The following is a 24,014-nucleotide window of genomic DNA, read 5'->3' as shown; positions in this document are numbered from 1 at the left end:
CCCCGTCTTCTCTCCTTTTTACAGTCGGGGTTGGAACTGGGGTTGTCTCTCAGTTCACTTAAAGGTCAGGTTTCGGCCCTTGCTGTTCTTTTCCAGCGGCCCCTGGCTTCTAATTCTCATGTCCGGACCTTCCTTCAAGGAGTGGCGCACGCTGTTCCTCCTTATCGGTCCCCCTTGAGACTTGAATTTGGTTCTGAGTGCCCTCCAGGGTGCACCCTTTGAGCCCGTTAGAGAGGTGTCTCTCCGCCTCCTTTCTTGGAAAGTGGCGTTTCTTGTTGCTATCACATCCATCCAGAGGGTGTCTGAATTGGCAGCTCTTTCCTGCCGTTCTCTGTTTCTGCTGATCCACCAGGACAAGCTGGTTTTCCAGCCAGATCCTTCCTTTTTGCCAAGGTGGTTTCGGCCTTTCATCTCAATGAGGACATTGTCCTCCCGTCTTTTTGTCCTGCTCCTTCTCATCCTACACAAGCTGGATGTAGTTCGGGCTGTTCGGTCTTATCTCTCCATCACTTCTTTGTTAGGTCAGTGTGATTCCTTTTTTGTCCTTACGGAAGGTCGTCGCAAGTGACAACCTGCTTCCAAGGCCACCATTTCTCGGTGGATTCGGTCTGCCATTTCTGAAGCCTATCGCTGTAAGGGGAAGATTCCTCCTTTCAGGGTTGTGGCTCATTCTACTCGTTCTGTTGGGGCATCCTGGGCACTCCAGAATAGAGCCTCGGCCTCGCAGATTTGCAAGGCGTCTACCTGGTCGTCTTTGCACACTTTCTCAAGGTTTTACAGAGTTCATACTTTCGCATCGGCTGCTGCTAGTCTGGGTCGTAAAGTGTTGCAGGCGGCAGTGGATCGGCCGTCTGCCTGACTGCTTATCTGCCCACCCAAGGGACGGCCTTGGTACGTCCCACAGTCTGTGTCCCCCAATGGAGCCGATAGAGAAAAGGAGATTTTTGTTTACTTACCGTAAAATCTCTTTCTCGGAGGATCCATTGGCGGACACAGCTCCCCCCTTTTTGGAATTTCCTTTGGTTCTCTGTCCGAGGGTGTGTTCAGTTATGTTTTTTCTTCTGGTTCTCGGACAGTTTTGGGTTTTTCCTTGACCTGTTGGTCTCCTCCTATTGCTCTGGAACTTAAACTGATTAGCTCAGGGTCTGAAGGCGGGTATATCCTGCTGGGAGGAGCCGACTTTTTTTTTTATTAACATAGTGTCACACCTCCTAGAGACAGCAGCATACACCCACGGTCTGTGTCCCCCAATGGATCCTCCGAGAAAGAGATTTTACGGTAAGTAAACAAAAATCTCCTTTTTCTGTATTGTTTCTTTGCTTGGACAGCCTCCATTCTCTTTTGTGGGTTATTTTCCCTAGTGTGGAGTGGGCGTTGAAGGATCACACTCCTCCGCCAGATTATTATGTGTTTTTAAATGATTTTAATTGTCTGTATGCTCTCTTTTTTTTGTCAGTTTATACATGTAAATAAAGATACTTAAATTTGTAAATACATTTCTATTCTTGGAGTGCATCATTCATAGTTGCTAGCTTTTTCTTTTTCTAAATCAGTAAATACATCCCTGTTGCTAGGAGCCTTTCTACCAGTGCATGTATGCCCTGCTGAGTATTAAAACAAAGGGAAAGAAGGGACTAACTGCCCAAGATAGCCAAGTGGTGTACTGTTGCTATGCTATGTTATCTGTCATTCTTGAGATAACCTTTTTATTTTTTATTTTAGGTTCTTTCGGCAGCTTCAGCAGCTGGTGTCTCTGTAGCGTTTGGAGCTCCTATTGGTGGAGTCCTTTTTAGTTTGGAAGAGGTGAGAAATGTACTTTTTATTTAACCCCTTAAGGACTGGGTCATTTTTCATTTTTGCACTTATGATTTTTAGAAGGTGAGGAGGAAAAAACAAAACACTTTACATGTTTCGCTAAAAAAAATAACTACATGCACCAAAATTTGTATTTTTAAAATTGTCATCTTCTGACCCCTATAACTTTTTTATTTTTCCGCATACAGAGATTTGAGGGCTCATTTTTGTTGCGCCGTGATCAGATGTTTTTATCAGTACCATTTTTGTTTTTGATGGGACTTTTTGATCGCTTTTTATAATTTATTTATTTATTTATTTTTTTGGGGGGGGGGGTATACATAATGATGAAAAATATGCAATTTTGGACTTTGGAATTTTTTTTACATGTACCATTGACTGTGCGGTTTAATTAATGATATATTTTGTATAGTTCAGACATTTACGCACGCGGCGATACCACATATGTTATTTTCTTTTTTTTTTTTTTTATGTTTACATTTTTTTTTAAATGGGAAAAGGGGGGTGATTCAAACCATAGAGACTATTACATGCAATCTTCTGCCATAACATAGCATTGATCATTGTTATTGGCGCTCTGCTGCTCCAGCCTGGATCTCAGGCATGGAGCAGCAGAGCGCCAATCGCATGGAGATGAAGGCAGGTAGGGCCCTCCCCCCCCGTCCATTCAGCTGTTCTGGATGCCACGGTTTCACCGCAGCAGTCCCGAACAGCCCTACTTAGCTGCCGGGAACGGTATACTCTTGTTTTAGACATGGCGATCAACTTTGATCTCCACGTCTAAGTTGTTAATGCCAGGCATCTCCGCGATCGGTGATGTCTGGCATCAGCCACGGGTTCTGGCGGCTGACCCTGCGTTATAGCATGGGAGCGGGACCAGGGCATAAAGATACGCCCTTGGTCCTGAAAGGAATAGTCCGGTATGAACTATTCTTATTCTATCCTGCCCGGGCTGCAAAAAAAGTGAAAATAAACTTTCACCTGCCTGCCTACGTTCCCCTGGAGCTCCGCTTCAGCTGATCGGGCGGCCGGGCTGTCTTCTTCCTACTTCCCTTAGCCCGGAACGTCACACGGCGCTTCAACCTATCACCGGCCAAAGCGGGAGATCGCTGAGGTAGGTGATAGGCTGAAGCGCCGTGTGACGTTCCGGGCTAAGGGAAGTAGGAACAAGACAGCCCGGCCGATCGATAAGCTGTAGCGGACATCCGGGGGAACGTAGGAAGGTAAGTGAAAGTTTATTTTCCCTTTTTTGCAGCCCGGACAGGATAGAATAAGAAAAGTGTTAGGATGTTTATAAAGAGAACCAGTTGCTCCTTTTTATACCTACATAGTGTTGCAGTGTGCATGCACACTTTGTGGCAATTGACATGAATATGAATCAGACTTTACATACTGTTGTGTAGATCTGCTATTGTGCCCGCACCTAATAAATAAATGTAGCACTATGTATTTATTCACCAATGTATAAGATAGTAATGTATTTAGAACTTGCATACATTGTTCCCCATGTAAGTAAACAGATTGCCTGCTAATACTGCAGAGGAGGGGAAAAAAAAGCCCATACATATGATGGACTGCCCCTAGTGCATGTTGTGAATCTGTTTCCCCATTTGGAGTAACCTACATTTTCTGTAAGAACATGTTGTCAGATAACTGCTTTTCTTTTTCCTTTCCAGGTCAGTTACTACTTTCCGTTGAAGACGTTGTGGAGATCTTTCTTTGCTGCTTTAGTGGCTGCTTTCATTTTAAGGTCCATCAACCCATTTGGAAACAGCCGTCTTGTGCTCTTTTATGTGGAATATCATACTCCTTGGTACCTGTTTGAACTCATCCCTTTTATTCTCCTTGGTGTGTTTGGAGGACTCTGGGGAGCTTTTTTCATCCGTGCGAACATTGCCTGGTGCCGACGACGCAAGACCACCAAATTCGGAAAGTACCCAGTACTAGAGGTTATTGTGGTGGCCGCTATCACTGCGATCGTTGCGTTCCCAAATCCTTTTACAAGATTCAACACTAGTCAGCTGATCAAAGAGCTATTCACAGACTGCGGACCTCTAGAGTCCTCCTCTTTATGTGACTACAGAAATGACATGAATGCTAGTAAGATTGTAGATGACATCCCTGACCGGCCTGCTGGTAATGGGGTGTATTCGGCCATGTGGCAGCTATGCTTGGCACTAGTGTTTAAGATCGTTATGACAGTATTCACATTTGGCATCAAGGTAAGTCATATAGAATGTGATCTCTTGCCTGTTATATCTTATGCGAGTGTTGTAAATATGGATAGGGAACACTGCTGTGGTGAACCTTTGCCTTGTATATAATGAATTTCTCTTATCAGCCATTCCTTTTACCTATATAACAATTTTTTTTTTCTAACGAGTAATATTTTTTTTCATGTTTTTTAACAAACCTTGCATTCTCTGGATGAAGAAAGAATGTACCGTATTTATCGGCGTATAACACGCACTTTTTAGGCTAAAATTTTTAGCCTAAAGTCTACCTGCGTGTTATACGCCGATAAGCCGCTGCAGTTCAATGATTTAAAGCGTGCGCTTTAAATCAATGAACTACAGCGGCTTTGCAGATGCAGAGACCACCATCGCTGCCGGCTTCTCTGCCCCTGCCTGTCCTGGGGTCTAGAGCCCTGCTGCCGGCCCTTCTCTCCCCCTGGCTATCGGCGCCGCTGCCCGTTCTCTCCCCCTGACTATCAGTGCCGGCGCCCCGTTGCCGGCGCCGATAGCCAGGGGGAGAGAAGCGGCTCCGGCAATTGGGCAGCGGCGCCGACAGACAGGGGGAGAAAAGGGCCGGCAACAGGGCTCTAGACCCCATGACAGGCAGGGGCAGAGAAGCCGGCAGCGATGGTGGTCTCTGCATCTGCAAAGCCGCTGCAGTTCATTGATTTAAAGCGCACGCTTTAAATCATTGAACTGCAGCGGCTTATCGGCGTATAACACGCAGGTAGACTTTAGGCTAAAAATTTTAGCCTAAAAAGTGCGTGTTATACGCCGATAAATACGGTACATTCTCCCCCATCCCCAGTTGTATAATTACCTGTTGCCGGGGTCGGGTCCGCGCTGCTTCAGGCATCCGGTGTGCGTCCCCTGCTTCGTTGCTATGCGCTGTGAGACGCAATGAAGTCACTCGTCATAGCGCCGCGCCGTGCAGTGCGTAGCAACGACGCATGGGATGCACACCGGAGGCCTGAAGCAGCGCGGACCCGACCCCGGCAACAGGTAATTATACAACTGGGGATGGGGGAGGCAACGGGGCAGCGGCGCCGGCAATGGGTGCCGCTGCCCCTTCTCTCCCCCTGGCTATCGGCACCGCTGCCCCATTGCCGGAGCCGCTTCTCCCCCCTGGCTAGGGGGGCTAGTCGGGGAGAGAACGGGCAGCGGGGCAGATAGCCAGCGGGAGAGAAGCGGCGGCAGCAGGGCTCTAGACCCCAGGAAAGGCAGGGGAAGAGAAGCGGGCAGCGACGGCCCCTCTCCCCCTGCCTTTCCTGGGGGTGTATCGGGGTATACGCATGGGCACACACACGCACCCTCATTTTACCAAGGATATTTGGGTGAAAAACTTTTTTTTACCCAAATATCATTGGTAAAATGAGGGTGCGTGTTATAGGCCGGTGCGTGGTATACCCCGATAAATACGCTACTTCCTACAGGCGGGAGCAGCTGCAGGAAATTGATAGTTTTTTTTTTTTTCCCCTACGGTTTATGATCTGTTACATGAATCACTGCTGATGGTTAAAGGAAACCGGTCACCCGTTCACCCACACTAAACCCAATACACCTGTTATAGTGCTGGTGGACAGGAGACCGATGCGAGGTCTCTACTATACATACCTGCAGTCCGGTGCCCGGTCCCTATGAAGATCAGCTTCTTTCTGCACTGAATTGCACGCTGGAGGTAGGCCTGCCGGCTTGACTTGAATATTCATGGTCGCTGGTCACGTGAGCGCTTGTGCCTACTGAGCGCTCATGTGACCAGTGACCATGAATATTCAAATCCAGCCTGCTGGACTACCTCCAGTGCGCAATTCAGCGCAGAAAGAAGCTAAACTACAGAAATACATCCTGACAGCTCTAAGGCCCTCTCCCTGCTTTGTTATAAACACCTCTAACCCACAATGCCTGTCTCCATGGGCTTTGGGCATATTTCTAGTGTGTCCTATAACATGCAGCTTAACACTTCTCTCACCTGCCTCCTTCTTTTAAGAACTGACAAGGAGAACCCCATTACAAAGAGACCGGCTAAAGATGCATCTCATATTACTAAACTTAAACTCCTTAGTGTTAGATCAGTGACACAGAACTTCCTTCATGGGAAATGGAGGCTGTATTAGGAGAAACTTATCAAAGGGGAAGCAGGAACTAGAATAAATGGCGCAACAACTACAATAGGTACAAACACCAGAGTCTCCTCACTTTTCTGTACTAATGACCTATGGCTGCCCCTTGTAAGCCTAAAAAGAAAACAAAACAAAAAAAAATGGCCTTCACTTCTTAAGGGTTAGTCATTCTGTCAATAGTAAGCTTAAAACAACCGTGATCCGAACAAACTTAAGAATGAAGTCCTAGTAAATGCTTTGTCCCTCACTGCTATCTAAGCTGGCTTATGCTTGTCATTTGCAGGTTCCTTCAGGATTGTTTATCCCAAGCATGGCTATAGGGGCTATAGCAGGAAGAATTGTTGGCATTGCTGTGGAACAGCTGGCATACTACCACCATGACTGGTTTATATTCAAGGAGTGGTGTGAAGTGGGCGCAGACTGCATCACTCCAGGATTGTATGCTATGGTTGGTGCAGCAGCATGTCTGGGTAAGTGTGTGTGTACTGCTTCTCGCTGCTTAGTAAGAACTGATCTGATGTGCAGTACTAGTACAAGGAAGAGGAAACTGTACTTTATTGTATGATGCTTGCATTAAAGGTGTGGTGTTACATTCTATAATCTAGAAATTAGTTTTTGAATGGAACGCCATTTGTGTTGTGTAAAGTATTCCACATTTACAACGTATTTAATGTACTTTAATGCAAACTCATGAGTAATTTCCTAGCTGTGTGACTTGTTTAATCCCAGCTCTGTTGCATTCATACGTTTGGAGCCCTTGCTCTACATGTGTTAATGTAATATGACTGTAGTTATATTATAGAAGAAATCAGTCAATATAGATAAGAGCATACAGGGAAATGACCTATACCGATTCCTGAGAAGACCCTTATCTGCCACTTACAACTACCTAACAAGTAGGTAGAAGATTAGAAGCAGGGCATCTCCGCCTGTCCAAATTTGTGCCAGGGGGAGTGTTGTGCCAGTTGTACTCTGTTTGACAGACCAGGGCAATCTGCCCATCTACCCAAAATAGATTCAAGTTCAGAATTATTATTTTTTTGTAAATTCCCAGCTCCAGTCTAATAACCCTATACCATTATTTATTTAGATTTATTTCTTAGATTTCTGGACATATATTCATGTAGGATTAAAAAGTGAATATCTTCTTGTTGCATTTTTGGTGTGCGTTGTGTTCCACGTTTTAATCCTTATTAGTGTACTCCCTGAATTCAGAATTGCTTAATTTCCTCAGAGACCTCACCAAAGCCACGTTTTGAAGTGACAATTGTTTTGCGTGCAATATTATATGTGTACAGTATGTATGCCTTTAGCCAACAACCTTACCGAGCTAAAATTGTACTATTTGCCTAATATTCTGGTATGTTTAAGGCCAGGTTCACTTTGGGGGAAACTTTAAGCTGTAGATATTGCTGTGAATCTGCAGCAAGATTTGCATGTGTTGCCTGTTTTTAGGCTGACCTGAATGGACATATGAGGGGGAGATTTACCAAAACCTGTGCAGAGGAAGAGCGGTGCAGTCATCCATAGCAACCAATCAGATCGCTTCTTTCATTTTTCACAGGCCTCTTTAAAAATTAAATAAGAAATCTGATCAGTTGCTATGAGCAGCCGTACCAGTCTTCTTCTGCACAGGTTTTCATAAATCTCCCCCAGTGTTGTCTCCAGCTTTGCAAACTGTTAAATGCAGACTTTGCTGTGCAGTTGTCGGGGGTTTAACCCTTGTTATGTTCACAGTGTAGGAAATCCATGATAAATCTGCAGCAGAATTAAAAATACTCAGCATTCTTATTTATATCTGTGCTTAAAATGTCTGCAGCATATGGATGAGAGACGTAAAATGTTATCCACCTGCCTAATACTGTAATTCTGTGCAAAGCCGCAGCATTTTCACTGTTTGTGACTGACTTTTTTTCTATAGTATAACAGACTAGTATAATTTGCTGTCTTATTCAGTTATTGCATTGCTTTATTTTGTTTTCATTGTTAGAGTTGAATATCATGATCGTTCTTTAAATAAATATGAATATAAAAGTTGACAAATCCCAGGCAGTGCTGTTTCTGTAACAATAGGAAATGTAAGCTTACATCTTTGTGTCGTGTGTTTTGTTTAGGTGGCGTTACCAGGATGACTGTGTCGCTTGTGGTTATTGTATTTGAGCTTACAGGAGGCCTAGAATACATAGTGCCATTGATGGCAGCAGTGATGACCAGTAAGTGGGTAGGAGATGCATTTGGACGTGAAGGCATCTATGAATCGCACATACGGCTTAACGGTTATCCATTTTTGGACGCAAAAGAAGAATTCACGCACACAACACTGGCTCGAGATGTCATGAGGCCACGAAGAACAGACCCTCCACTAGCAGTTCTCACGCAAGATAACATGACTGTTGACGACATTGAAAGCCTGATCAATGATACGAGCTACAATGGTTTCCCCGTCATCATGTCTAAAGAATCACAACGACTTGTTGGGTTCGCTTTAAGAAGAGATTTAACATTAGCAATAGGTAAGTAAAATATTTTTTAAAGTATCATGCCCTATCTGCAGGATAGGGGATACGTTTTTTAGATTGCGGGGGGTCCAACCTATATATATCTCAGTGGGAGAGCTGGAAATAGCTTAACGGCTCTCCTATACAGATATATGGAGGGGGCATGACGGCCGCCGCTTGATGTGAGAGCAGAGGGTCTGCAATCTAAAACTTATTCCCTAGGGGATACATTTTTACGTACAACATATTTCCATTAATACTTCCATCTAATATTTATTTAATATTTAGGCCTTGCTCACAAATTCTAGACTGAAAACAGATTTTTTGTACAGATTTTGTGTTGGATGCTACAACAGTCTGCATCTGATACATGTTAATAGTCTTTATGCAGCAGCAAATTTGTGCAAACCTGCTTTTGAAGATGAAAAAATACTCTTTTCTCTCCCCATTGAGATTTTGGCTTCTAGAAAGTGTATGCATTTGAGTTATGTAAGGAATCCTAAAGTTATAGGCTGCACTGAGCAAAGTTTTAGGTGAACAAAAGACACTGATGTCTTTTTTTAAGCTATTTTATACTTGGGGGAGGAATCTAATAAGTTTTTTTTATTTTTTTATTTATTTTTTTATTTAGAAAATGCAAGAAAGAAGCAGGAAGGTATAGTTGGAAGTTCACGTGTTTGCTTTGCCCAGCACACCCCATCCCTTCCTGCAGAAAGCCCTCGACCACTTAAACTGCGCAGCATCCTGGACATGAGCCCCTTTACTGTGACCGACCATACACCAATGGAGATAGTGGTGGATATATTCCGCAAGCTGGGGCTCAGGCAGTGCCTTGTTACACACAATGGGTGAGTTTGAGTGTGATCACTTAATGGTTGGTATGAGACTGAGGGATAACTAGCTGGATGATGAGCTTTATATATTGCATTGTTAGAGGTCATCTGTCACCAGCCAAACTAGAATAAAAAAAAATAAAAAAAACTTGTGCTGTATTTGGTGCGGACAGAAGTGTACACTTGGGGCTACAGTATGTCTTATAGTGTTTTCGAAAACTCCCAACCTGATTGGCAAAGAGGCATCAGATGGTCCAATCACTTGTGTGCCCCTTAGCCAGTCTTGTCAGTAGGCATGGTAATTGCCGTATGGCACTTGGTTTTGAATGACACTCACTAAAGCACTATACTGTCTGCATCTTATTGATTGACTTTAAATTCTTTCCTGTATAAGGGAAGATTTTTTAGCAGAAAATGTGCCAGAACTTTGGTCAGAATTTCATGTGTTGTCACAAAATGGGGTTATCACCAGATGCAAAGAGCCTATTTACTGGGAGTCCCATGGGGCCAAGGTCTTAAAGCAATTCCCAACATAATCTCTGGTCACCTTTTGGTCACCTCAGATTGGTGTTCCCAACCTCTTTGTCGTCTTTGCCAGGAAATGACCTCCTTTTTATTAGTTATCCCATAAGACAACAGCAGGAGACTCTCACAGATGACCTAGGATGTCTTCCCCAGGGGAATGTATTTATTTTTATTTTTTTAAATGCCTGGAAATTCATTGAGAATAATGTAGCAGCTTGTGTTGTCTCCTAAATATGGATGCCAAGACTATGAGGTTAGTTTTAAGAATGAAATACATTATTTATGGCTTCAAGGGTTTCTTGGTTTTAGAATACACCCCTTCTTTCAAATGTAAGAATTCACTGCAGACCTCTAATTTTATGACGGACAAGTAGCACTCTCCATCCTTCTTTTCTTCTGGCTTTATTGTACATTCATCTGTACAAAAACTGGTTACAACTCTGGGTAAAGCAGGGAGGGAGATAGGGTGCGGGGGGAGAGCGAGACGACAGAACTGTTTCATGTCAAATGGCACGAAACAGTTCTGTCGTCTCGCTCTCCCCCCGCACCCTATCTCCCTCCCTGCTTTACCCAGAGTTGTAACCAGTTTTTGCACAGATGAATGTACAATAAAGCCAGAAAAATAGGTTGGCGAGTGCTACGAGATTATTTCTACTTGTCCATCCCATATGTTCATCTTGTTTTGCACGTATAGCACCCCATACCACAGCGCAGGGATTACTGCACCGCTTAATTATAGCTGCAATACAAGTGTTGCTGTGCCGAGGCATTGCCTGTCTACCCTCTGTGATCTAAAAATTATTTTATATTGGTCAGAGAATTCTAAGGCGACTTCTAGTATTATCACTACAGTGAAACTTCTTTGAGAAGACCACCCAAAATCATATAGAAAGGTGATTTCCTGGTTTTCTGAAAGGGAATGGCGGCTATGCATAATGTATGGTGGTCTGAAAATCCATTACACAAAATCTTATCTGGAAAAGTGGATGGTCTACTCAAAGAGGTGGTCTTTTGGAGATTGTATCTAAACACAAGTGAACAAAGCTCTTGAAAAATAACGATTGAAGCACTATATATATATATATATATATATATATATATATATGTATGTATATGTGTATATATATGTGTGTGTGTGTAAAAGATATTGTAACTATTTACAGCTACAAAGCTTCACTTTCATAAAACCCCTGTTAAAATATTTTTCCATTGATGCGAAGTGTTGTTTCCTATGGACAAGTAGTGTTAAGGGGTTCTTAAAATAAATTGGCTCCATATATACAGTGAAAGGCTGGATGATAACCTGATGCTGTGTGCACACTTGTGATCAGGAGTTCGGTTCTCTCTTCTGTCCAAAGAAACCAGAATAGTAATATCTATGTCCAGCTTAAAACTGAGACCATGAAAGAAACCCATATTTTATTGACAAAATAATGAAATTCTAGAACACAATTGTGCATGTGGCTTAATATTGTGATAATCTATAGTCCTGTAAGAATAAACTATGGAAAGATTTGTGCAATTTTCTGCATTGCTTGCACTGGCTTTGTGTGCCCATGACTAATAACATTCTGCTTACAAATTTATCAAGACTTTTTACTATCTGTTTATTAACCACTTGCAGTGGGGTGCTCTAGGCCTGGGTGAGACTGCTGGAATTGAAGATATCCAGAAAAAAGGAGATGAATCGCGCTGCCACCAAGCAAATAATGAAAGGTACAAAATATTTGCCAACTAGGGATCCATGCAACGCGTTTCAAAGCCACTCCGGCTTTTTTGTTAGCCTGATCCCTAGTTGGCAATAAATCTTTTGTACCTTTCATTATTTGCTTGGTGGCAGCGCGATTCATCTCCTTTTTCCTGGATATCTTCAATCCCACATGTGCGCTTGGACGCTGGGAGCCGCAGCAGTGTAGTGCAGATGTTTTCTTATGTGAGTCTACAAACTGGTGGTGACATTGTATTTTGCTTACGACCCATTGATGTTGTTGGTGTGACTTTGTAGCTTTCAACATGCCAGTGCTGGCTATTCACTGACTTTCCTGCTATCGGAATAGTTGTATAATTTTGCATACTGCAAATCCAGAGTGTAGCTTTATTATTGCTCATACAACTACCATATATACTATGTATGTGTGTGTGTGTGTATGTCTATATACACACACAAGCAGAAAAAATTAATTGGCAGATCTAACTGATCTTTTGCCAAGTAGATTCCATTGACTTAGAACAGTGTTTCTCAAGCGCGGTCTTCAAGCACCCCCAACAGGTCATGTTTTCAGGATTTCCTTAGTCTTTCACAGGTGATATAACTGGTGATGCCGGATTCACTGACCATAATTATATCATCTGTGAAAGACTAAGGAAATCCAGAAAACACGACCTGTTGGGGGGACTTGAGGACCGCGCTTGAGAAACACTGACTTAGAATGTCGTCCGTCTGGTGCCATCCTGGTGTCCATTGTTTCTGATGGGAAGAATAGCGTTGCATGCTACCCTATTCTTCCTGACAAAAATATGATCTGTGACGCTCCATCGCAGGTTGCAATACAGCCTAACCATAAATACAACACTTGTATGCCTATGTTGTCTCACTGTTTTTCATGACACTTATGAGAGATGCAGAATGTGAATAGTATAGAACACACCTGGTTCACTTTATCACTGGAATGTACAATTTTGTATTTCTTTAACTTTTAGTTGTATGTCAGCCATTTCACCCATTACCCCATAACATTTCCATGACTTTTTGTTGCTTCATTCTTTTTGTTTTCTCCATTTGTAGTTCAATCTCAGTTCTTAGCATAACATGATCTGTTTCAGGACTGTCTTGGGGATCATCACAAAGAAGAACATATTAGAACATCTCGAACATCTAAAGGAGCACGTGGAACCCTTGGTGATTAGTCAAAGCGCCTCTAACATGTAGTCACTTCTTAGAAGGCAGGAAGCATGAAATTTGTCTACTGTTCACACACATCACCAGGTCACCCAAAGAGCACACTGCTCCTGCTGATAGCAGCCTCTGCCCTGCTGACTGTCGAGGCTAAAAGTCATCCTTGAACATTGAGCATTGCAGGCCGGAGAAATGTCTGCTCAGCATTTCCTCACGTCTGTGACATGATTAGCAAATCAACTTAGTAAGCACCAGCTCTTTACCACAGCTATTGTAAGGCTCAGCACTTCACGTCTCTAAAAATCCTTAAATAGATGGTCCATTATAGGTTATTTAGATGGTCCATTATAGGTTATCTTGTATTTTTTACTATTAGACTCTTTTTGTTTTGTACCTACGACAACTTGTAAAGGTGAGCCCAAATGTTTTCCCTTCTAGCGTAGTGCCTTGTATGTTAAATACATGTCATCTTGGCTGGTCAGAAAGTGTATTCCTGATGTCTTACCAAACTTGGATGGTATCAATATTCCTATATGACGGTTTTATTAAAGCACTGTACACGCTTATACCAGTGTGTGGAGTCCTATATTTACTCCTTAATTTAGAAGTAGTTCAGTAAATAGGGAGATATCTTGCATTCCTTGTGTTGACAGATCTAGGCCACCAGGAGCTTAAAGCATTGACTTGCTGCGTATCTAATTTATGCCCCTTAAAGCGTACGTATTGTTAAAGGAAAATCACATACATTCCCTTGGCAGCTGTATGTAATCAGAAATTGTCTGTCTAGTCTGTGTTTTGCATCTCCGAAGCTTCCAATGAATCCCCTCCATTGTCTTTCTACCTCCTCTTAAAGCCGCCATCCTTATAGAAGGGTGTTTGCCAACCAGGGTGCCTCCAGCTGTTGCAAAACTACAACTCCCAGCATGCCTGGACAGCCAAAGGCTGTCCGGGCATGCTGGGAGTTGTAGTTTTGAAACAGCTGGAGGCACCCTGGTTGACAAACACTGTTATGGAGACATTGGAGGTGATGCAGCTAGAGTTTACCTTTGTCTCTATATTTTCTCCCTTAACACTCCCCCTCATACAGAAGAAACTGCAGCTGAACCCCCTCCATTGTTTCCCCATTTCCACTTAAAGCAGTCTTTCTGAAAGAGAGGAAAGCCGCAGCTTCATCCCCCTCCTCCCTATCTTTTATATATTATATTACTCCTGATGGATACTTGGGGCCAAAGGAGGTTTCTGAACATGTATAGAGAGACTCCATTCTCCTGGAAAGTGAGGATGATGCCACTGCCCCCTAAGATATATTACAATGTTTCATGTGTTGATATGTGCTATGTAGGAAAGAATTGTAACACTACGTACGCTTTAATGCAGCTTTGATACTGATTTCTATCTAGATCTGGCTCACATACATGAATATAGATATTGGCTTCCATAGACATAATTATTCATACTAATGCAACTGCTATGAAAACAGTCTGCTTACATAAGACATGATCCCATTCTTAGGATCCTGCCTTCCCGATACACTAAAGAAGCACCTGCTAAATATACATCTAAAAGACTTGGGTTCCTGCTTAGACATTTGTTCTGCTAAGTGATTGAAACTTGTATTTCTTCAATCCCTTATGGAAGTATAAACTGTCTTGTCTCTGTTGACAGCTTATTACTAAGCCGTATCATGCATTGACAGCCATGTAGTTGTCCCAGTTTTTATCATTGAAAAAAACTGATGTTGAACTAAAAAATGTATGATACATTTCTGACAGCTTAAAAATGAGGCCAAGCAGTGGGGCAAGCAAGTGAAATGCTTGGCTGCATAGGTAGAGGTATGACCAGTAGGAAGAGGGAGATTGTAGTCTTAGAAAAAGATGTAAGAAAAAAAACACTGGGCACAGCGAGGTAACGGGCCTCAAAAAGTGCTGCAAACTCTTAGGACTCCGAAACAGTCTAGCCAGAGCATATGATTCCTGAATGCTCAACATCCAATAGGTGCAGTATGAACCGTAAACTAAGTAAAGAGCAGAGCACTCACCGGAAGCTAATATCCCCTATTCCTTTATTTCAGGTCTGATATTATAGCAAAGCAGGGAGATGGAACAGTGGAGCTGGGAATGTGAAGGGCCTATTCGCTGTCCGGTCTCCCCGCCATGCTGTAATGTCAGTATGTAACACCTGAAATAAAGGAATATTGGATACAAGTCACCGGTGAGTGCTCCACCTTTTATTTTACATCTGGGAAAATGTGTCCAGTTATTGAGAACCTTACCTGCAAAAAAATATTTATAAAATAGAACAGATCCAAAGACGGGCTGCAGATGTGGTGGAAGGCCTGTCAGGATTTTTATTTTATTTTTTGTAAAAAACTAAACACAAGAACAAGGGTGCATAATTTGAGGTTAGTTGGGGGAAAGATCAAGAGTAGAGATGAGCGAAGTTACAGTGATTTGATTTGCCACAAACATTGCAGCTCGGCGGTTGCGGACTTTATCCTGCATAAATTAGTTCAGCTTTCAGGTGGTCCGGTGGGCTGGAAAAGGTGGATACAGTCCTAGGAGACGAAAGCTGAACTAATTTATGCAGGCTAAAGTCAGCAACCGCCGAGCCGCAAGGATCGTGCAGAATCGAATCACTATAACTTCGCTCATCTCTAATCAAGAGCAACATGAGAAAATATTATTTTACTGAAAGAGTAGTAGATGCTTGGAAGAAACTCCCAGGAGATGTGGTTGGCAAATCCACAGTAACTAAAATAAAAGGAAATATGTTTTATCCCAGGTATGTTTACATTCAATCTAAGAATAGATGTAAATGCAGACTAGATGGACTGGGTAGTCTTTTTCTGCCGAAAATTTGATAAGTTACAGAGAAAACCAGAAGCTTGCATTAATTCGGTTGCCTTTACGCCAGCCCCGGCAAGATTTGGGTCAGGATGACAAAACTCCATTCTTTGGTTCCTGTTTGGTGACATCATTGAAAGGGACTTGTAAGATCAGTGTCAAGATCCTATATATTGTAGCATAAGCTAATGGCATTCCTGCAGTCTTGATTCTCACAAACTCCATATATTAGATTAATATATATGTCATAATCTTCTGCACAAAAGAAAAGTTTCCTCTTCGATGATGGATGGAATACAAGAGTAAAAGGTATATGACCCCTCTCTGTGTTAGTTCTGTTCCCAGTATAGCACTGCATTAAGCTGATGGAATTAGTACCGTCCTCCCTCACCTCAAATGACCTCTGTGCTAATTCCTTAGGTTATATGTTCTAGCTGAAATATCCTGCTTTCCTTAGAGAAGCAATAACACATAGAATTATGATCAGTGAAAGCTTGGCTGTAGATTTCCCTATGTGAATGCTCTAGAGGCCATGCTGGTTGCTTTGACTATGTTGCAGCTGTAAATCACACTGACCGGGGCTGTAGTGCATTTCTGCTTTTTCAGTTTGATCCTAATACAGAAGAATTTCATGCATCCTCTCATAAGTGGACGTACTAACCAGAATAACAGGGGCATCTGCTCAATATGTTCTGCTTTGTGGTGCTGGTATCCTGGTAGAAGTCTATTGATGATGAGTTATTGTCAATTACAAATTTCAATTGCCTGCAGTTTTGTCTCTGGCCTTGGAAATCATGGGAACTTGCATACAACACTTTCAGTGGGTGCAGATAATAATGTATTTATTGATATAGCGCACACTAATTCCACAGTGCTGTACTCTCAAATTGGTCCCTGTCCCTATTGGGGCTCGCAGTCTAAATTCACCTGTCAGTACGTTGGCTAGAATGCTGTCTTCTGACACAAATAATTGCGTTAAGCGATGTTCACACGGCACTATTGAGCTCAGTAGAATTTGTGTGCTCAAAACACAGAATTCCATTGACATTTAAAGCCCCAGTGACTTCCATGGAATTCTGCATAATTTAAGACAGGTCTTATATTTTTTGGGGAATTCCCACTGTGGGACAGCGGAATCCCATTGAACATTATGTGCAGTAAATTTCAGTGGAATTTCCAATAGAGTTATTCAGCAGAAATTCTGCTGTGTGAACATAGCCTTAGGGTATGTTTACATGGTGGAATTGCTGTGCGGAAGAATTCCGCTGTAATATAATGCCTATTGAATGGGATGCTGTAGTCCCATTCAGTCAGCTGAATTTTTGCGGCAGGCATTCTGCCTCGGAAATTCGCCTTTCCGCATTCCGCTAAAATATAACACTAATCCTTATATTTTGCGGAATTGCACGACTGAATCCCATTGAAATCAATTGGGCTTGCATTTTGTCAGAAATCTCTGTTTTGAGAACACAGAAATTCTGGCGCATTCAAGCTTTGCTGAACGGAGTTTCTGTGGAATTGCAGAAATGTTGCTGTGTGAACCTTTTACATACCTTTTCAGAATGACGACCCTTATTCCTAAATCGCCATCATCATAAGGGAAGAAATGAAAATACTGTACCAGGATAGCAGTCACCTTACTCACCCATTTAATATTCTAGATTCTCACTGGTAATTTCTTCATTTCCATGTCTGCACATTCAGGAGGGGAGTGAACTAGAAGTAGTGAGCTGGTTATAATCTGACATACATTTATTTGGAGCGCACATGATACTTTACTATATTCTGTGCGCCAGTCCAATAATGTATCACAGGTCATTTCGCCAAGATACGTTGCGGACTCAATCATCCTTTAATCTGCCTGTAATCCGGCAATCTTTTGCTATTGAAAAATCCTGACTTTTTATCAGCAATAAATAAATCGTGTAATCGGTGGCGGTTTAATGTTACTCATGGATCCAGAAACTGTATTGTATCTTCTTTTTTCTGTTTCTCTGTAGATAACATCTAGTATCACAAAGATTCTTTCCTCGTTTTTAACTAACTATGCTAATTTTTTATTTTTTTCTCAGACGCCTCCTTGGCATTATTACAAAAAAAGATATTCTCCGCCATATGGCCCAAATGGCAAACCACGACCCCGAGTTGATAATGTTCAACTAAATGCCATTTATGAAGATGGAGAGGAGACTGAAGAGGAGGTCAGCTTACTGAAGGACTCTCTGCCCTGATGGAAGAGTTGTATGGCTAACTGGAAACCATGAGAAAGGTGTTCTGTTGTGCAACATTTTGCCTCCCTTCTTGTACAAATTCAAGGGAAGCTGTAATCTGCGGCACTCGGCTGGACAGATCATATGCTGTAATTGTGTTGCCAGTAGGGGGCAGTGTAATATCCTTATCCAGCATAAGGAAGTGACATAAAGGGCAGGTCTGTTACAGGAGTGTAAACTCTTCTAGTGTACGCTCGGTGAGAACAGGAAATATCCTAGAATTGAGCCATTGTTTTTCAAGACTTGCTGCCCGTTTTATTATTATTATTGTGGCAGAAAAGGTGTTTATGCTGTCAATAGATTACACTTCACTTTTGTACATTCCAGGACATTTAATTTCTTATGTCTCCTCCTTCTGACACTCCTCTGTTGTATTCTTAGTGCAGCAATGTCTCATATTGAGATACACTGCCATATTCATGAAGTACATCCCCTCTAAATGTGCCATGTAGTGCTTTAGCTTGGTACAGAAGTGCTAACATGCAGGGGCAGACATCTTTCGCTAAACGGCTTACAAAAGTGGACGTGTTTATTATTTAATGCTCCGTTCCATGGCGTCAAGTGATTTATGCAATTTTTATTTTTGTATGCTGGAACCCTTGAATCCACTAATGTTTTGCAGTTAGACAGACCCTGCAGTGGATAGAACCACTTGAGCTGTGAAGACTTTTTCTTTCTTGTTGTGGAGCCTTTGCACGGTATGACGCTTTAGGAATATCATGGAATATCTACCCAAGTCTATCATTATTCTTATTACCTTGTGTAATTCTACTGCAAGCACTGACAACTGTTTATACTGCTCTACCTACAGTACATGATAGCAGAAAGCTGATGATGTTACGGCAAAATGTTCATCTGTATTTATATTCTGCTTGATGTTCGATCAGTCATGACAGTTTCAGGCAAATGGAGGAAAAACTTGATTCCTTATTGCACTAAATGCACATCTTACTTTTGTGTGGTCATTTATCTTTCCTATATAGAGTCCCTTATAAATCAGACCCTGGACGCTAACTGTATTTCATCTGTTTAATGTAAAAACAAATAGAAGTAAATCCTATGTGAATAAAAGTGACAAAAGCCTAGACACCCCCCCCCAACCTAATTTCTTTTTTTTTATTTTTAGAAAAAGTCTTGTTTTATCTTGAATTTAAAAGTTCTCTTTATTTTGATCAGTATGCATGAACCATATTTAAAGCACAGCTACACCACCCTCCTCATGGTAGTGCTGCGGCCGAAAACCGGTAACATACCTCTAAATAAGCAATAACTCATGATAGCCAAAACTAAACTGGTAATTGTAATGGAATGGGAAACCATGAAGCTACTAGCCAATAAACATGGCTGCTGATGCATCACCCCAAGTTTTGCGTGTTCAGATGTTTCATTTCCTTCTAGTCACTCGAACAGACCCACCACAGGGTTAAGGCTTTAGTTGGGTGACTACATCACAGTGGGTTAAGACAAAATATTAAAAAAAAATCCCTGGAAAAGTGCATTGGTATTCTGAGCCTCGAGTCGGTCATCTAGGGCTCTAAGATCATGTACCTCTCCAGAATGGGATTCTGATAAGCCACACCTGTGTACCAAGGAATGCTGCAAGGATGCTGGCCATAGCATGGGTGCAGTTACAGAGGAGGTTACTATTTGGGCATACTGATATGATTATATAATCTACATTACAAACCTGCTGAAAAACACTGCTGAAATGGAGGTGTACTGTATTATGGAAAATACAAATAAACTTTCTGGGGAAACTACTGTCTTGTCCTTTCTGTCGTATCTGCATGCATGCCAGGGTCATGAGCATTATATCTGATGAGAACCACATCAAACATGTCTGCCACCACCAATCCACTGCTTTCATCTTCTGCCATGAACTAGAAAAGGGCACATTTTGTCGAATTTGATTTAATAAATCAAACTTTATAATTAAGAAAAGCTCTATATATAGATCTTTTTGTACCATTGTCCTTCTATTCTATAGGATGCATCTGGCTTAGTTTTGTGCCCTTTGACATTAGATTCAGGTGACATCACGTTTGAGCTTACAGTTGCGGCTTTTTGTGCGACTTTTTGCACAGCTCTGCTCCCCGACACCCACTCAAAGCTACCACCCGCCCGCAAGCTGTTGGGACTACAACTCCCAGTATGTCCTCACTGTAAGGACATGCTGGGAGTTGTATTCCTGCAATGGTTAGCAGGTGGGTGGTAAATGTGAACGCGTGGCCGGGGAGCGGAGCTATACTAAAAGTCGCACGTGCGACATTTGTAAAGTTCCACCCACCTGCATCTATCACCCGTTCGCCAGGCATTGCAGCACTACAACTCCCAGCATTCCCTTACAGTGAGGACATGCTGGGAGTTGTAGTTCTGCAATACCTAGCAGGCAGGTGCTAGATACGGGCAGGCAACTGGGGATCAGAGCCGGCCGACAGGAATATGAAGTTACAGCACTGTCATATTTCCCAGGCAGACCTGTGATTGGTCCAGATCTCCTGGCCAATCCCAGCTGCCAGGGGGAAATAGGAAGTTACAATGCTGTAACTTCATTTTCCCTTCTGGGAAGCCAGGGAGCGGAGCACAAGCTGCCTGCGCCGCACTACTACAACTCCCAGCATGCCCTTACAGTAAGGAAATGCTGGGAGTTGTAGTGGTGTGCTGCGGGCGGGTGACAAGCTTGTCACCTGCCCGCACATCTCCCGCCCACGCCACACGACTACAACTCCTAGCATATCCTTACTTTAGTCGTGCAGGGGGGGGGTCGTGTCGCACAACTACAACTCCCAGCATGTCCTTACTGTAAGGGCATGCTGGGAGTTGTATTAGTGCTGTGGGGGCGGGTGACGACAAGCTTGTCAATCGCCTGCACATCTCCCGTTTGTGCTTCATGACTCCAACTCCCAGCATGTCCTTACTGCAAGGGCATGCTGGGAGTTGTAGTCATGGGGGCGCAGGTGGCAGGAGATGTGTGAGCAGGTAACAAGCTTATCTGGCTTGCTTGTCACCCGCCTGGACATCTCCCACCAGCCTGCCGTCGCATCACTACAACTCCCTTCATGCCCTTACAGTGAGAACATGCTGGGAGTTGGAGTCATGCGGCACGGGCGGGAGATGTGCGGGCGGGTGACAATAAATGTACTAACCTATTTTCTGTGGTTTTTTTTTTTATTTCAGATCTGCATACCCTGTGGACTATGTCGATGACAACCGTTTTATTAACATTAAACAAAATAAACGCTGAATGAGGGCTTTGTGGGGGAGTGTTTTTTTTTTTTTGAATAAAAGTTTTATTAAACGTGTTTTGTGATTTTTATTTACTTTACAGGCTTAGTAGTGGAAGTTGTCTTATAGGCTGAGTCCATTACTAAGCCGGGGCTTAGCATTAGCCACAAAAACAGCTAGCGCAAACCCCAGATTATTACCTCAGTACCCACTGCCACAGGGGTGCCAGGAAGAGCCGTTACCAACAGGCCCGGAGTGTAAAAAAAAAAATGGTGCCCCTTGGCCTAGGTGTTAACATGCTGGCATTATTTAGGCTGGGGTGGGCCAGTAACAATAGTCCTCCCCCAACCTGGTAATGCCAGGCTGTTGCTGCTTGGTTGGTATCTGGCTGAGAATAAAAATAGGGGAACCTCTATGCATTTTTTATAAAAAAAATTAAATATATTTATGACAAAAAAAAGTATTTTTATTCTCAGCCAGATAACCAACCAAGCAGCAACAGCCTGACGTTACCAGGGATTGGCAAGGACCATTGTTTCTGGGCCTCCCCAGCCTAAATAACACTGGCCTGTTACTGCCTAGGCCCAGGAGCACCATTTTTGATGCTCTGGGCCTGTTGGTACTGGCTCTTCCTGGCACCCCTGTGGTGAGGGTTACCATGGTAATAATTGGGGGTTAGTGTTAGCTGTTTTTGTGCCCTAGCTTAGTATTGGTCTCCCTCTATAAGAAAGCTTCCACTACTAAGCCTATAAAGTAAATAAAATAAAAAACGTTTAAAAAAGTTCTTTAAAAAAAAACAGTCCCTATAAGTCCTCGGTAACCATATTATTATATATAAAAAAAAATAAAAACGCTGGTCACCGTACTCCACAGGATACACGTATCTGAAATGAGAAGAAAAAAAATGGGTTAATACAAATAGGGGTAAAAAAAAATAATTATAAACACACACACACACGTGTGTGTATATTGCACTTTTTTTTTTCACAGCTGCAACTTAAGGTGGGGTTACAAAATGTTGTTCTGGAGTAATTTATTGGTTTTTGCTTATGTGTGCTACGTTAATGGTATTCAAAAGTGATTGTGTTTTTTTTGCTCATGTGTGCCGAAATTATCATGGAAAAAAAAATGCCTACAGAACTCGCTTACCAAAGCAACAATGTACCCCATCATCTTTACTCACTATATACAATAGTATACTGCCAATTGTAGCCAGGAAAGAAGGTAAGTGCCTGCATGCACCCAGCCCGGTTAGGAGGTTTAAGACCACTTTTGGCTTCTCTCAGCCAGAAACACACAAGGAGCAAAGGGAAATGTACAACATCAGGAGGCATTGTATATTCTGAGGATACTGTGCTTCATTCACCCTTGGCTGGGAAGATCACTAAATACATCGAGAGAAAAAGTAAACTGTCTATAACTCATGCCTGGCTCTGTACTGAACACTGAAGTAGTAAGGGCTGGAAGCTGTATCATTACTACCTTAAAGTGCATAACAAAAGGTGGCAGCAAAAAGCCACCTACCCAGGGATAGAAGTGTGGCCTCACAAATCCTGCTATGGTAACGGTGCGTCCTGTGCTGCACGGCATGTAACAGTGTGGACCTGCGGTGCTAAGAACCGGAGCGCATGAAGCTGTCAGCATTCATTCCCTTTTAAGTTCCTTTAATCCAGCACACGTGAGAATTTAGCAACATGGTTGTGGCTGTAGTTCCTTTTGCAAAAAAAAAAAACTATCATTTGTATCAGTCTCTCAACAATATTATTGCAAATTGATAAATCTAACATTCATATAATTGTTTGGAAAAAGGATCTGTCTGTCAGCACTTCAAACAGTCATGACCATAAATGTTGGCACTCCTGAAATTTTTCAAGAAAATGAAGTAAAAGGAAAGGATCCAGAAAAGGCTTGCAGTAACACATACTGACTGACTGACACACACACACACACACACTGACACACACACCCCACCCCCACGTGTGTATTGGAACCAAACTAAAAAAGGGAGGGGGGAAAAAAAAGCAAATTGGACATAATGGCCCTCATTTACTATCACCAAACCGACAGCATTTGTCGGATTTATGTTGTCGCACATTGTCTGCGCCATGGCGCAGATAATGTGCTCCATGTTGCGACACTAATTCCCAAACCACCCGACTCGGCTTGCTGAAAAGCCGAAAAAGGGGCGTTTCCCGACCAAAACCTTTCTTTCACACAGGTTTACCAATTTTTCCGACCACATTACTCGGGTTTTGTCCTTTTTTTTTTCACGTTTGTACAAAGTAGTTTTTTATGTTAAGAGATATATATATTTGCCCACCGCACAGCGCAAACATATGCCCCCAGCAGCGCATGTATTTACAGTATATATGCCACAGTCACAGCGCAATCATATGCCCCCAGCAGTGCATGTATATACAGTATATATGCCCCCCGCACAGCGCAAACATATGATCCCAGCAGTGCATGTATATACAGTATATATGCCCCCGCACAGCGCAAACATATGCCCCCGGCCCATCTATATACATATGCCCCAAGCGCTATCAAGGACAAGCATTTTATTAGCAGAGCTTCTGGGAAGCCGCTGCACGATGCTCTGCTAATGCTCCGCTTGTCAATCATAGCGCTTCAGAGGCATATGTGTATAGAAGTGAAGTGGGGAGCAGACATATAGCCGTATCTGGTCCCCACTTCACTTCTATACACAATCCTCAACAAACACCTCAGCTGCCCCATCGCCTCGCCCATCCCC

At 42.7% G+C, this 24,014-nt stretch overlaps 1 protein-coding gene across 3 annotated transcripts in view; it reads left to right on the top strand.

Moving 5' to 3' along the window:
• Positions 1 to 19,791, top strand: part of CLCN3 (chloride voltage-gated channel 3) — an 82,116-nt gene extending 62,325 nt beyond the window's left edge. For 2 of the 3 annotated variants that reach the window (XM_056560950.1, XM_056560952.1), the window contains 7 exons: positions 1,723 to 1,803; positions 3,492 to 4,037; positions 6,453 to 6,639; positions 8,284 to 8,682; positions 9,299 to 9,515; positions 12,849 to 12,924; positions 17,837 to 19,791. In XM_056560950.1, coding sequence (XP_056416925.1) covers positions 1,723 to 1,803; positions 3,492 to 4,037; positions 6,453 to 6,639; positions 8,284 to 8,682; positions 9,299 to 9,515; positions 12,849 to 12,924; positions 17,837 to 17,995 — 1,665 coding nt within the window. In that variant the 3' untranslated portion in view covers positions 17,996 to 19,791. The remainder of the gene's footprint in view (positions 1 to 1,722; positions 1,804 to 3,491; positions 4,038 to 6,452; positions 6,640 to 8,283; positions 8,683 to 9,298; positions 9,516 to 12,848; positions 12,925 to 17,836) is intronic. The other variant, XM_056560957.1, reaches the window with a different exon arrangement.
• Positions 19,792 to 24,014: the final 4,223 nt, after the last annotated feature.

This window comes from Hyla sarda, chromosome 1 (assembly GCF_029499605.1).
Source record: "Hyla sarda isolate aHylSar1 chromosome 1, aHylSar1.hap1, whole genome shotgun sequence".
In the NCBI taxonomy this organism is placed as follows: Eukaryota; Metazoa; Chordata; class Amphibia; order Anura; family Hylidae; genus Hyla; species Hyla sarda.
The sequence above is the reverse complement of the archived record's forward strand: the minus strand, read 5'-3'. Positions and strand labels throughout refer to the sequence as shown.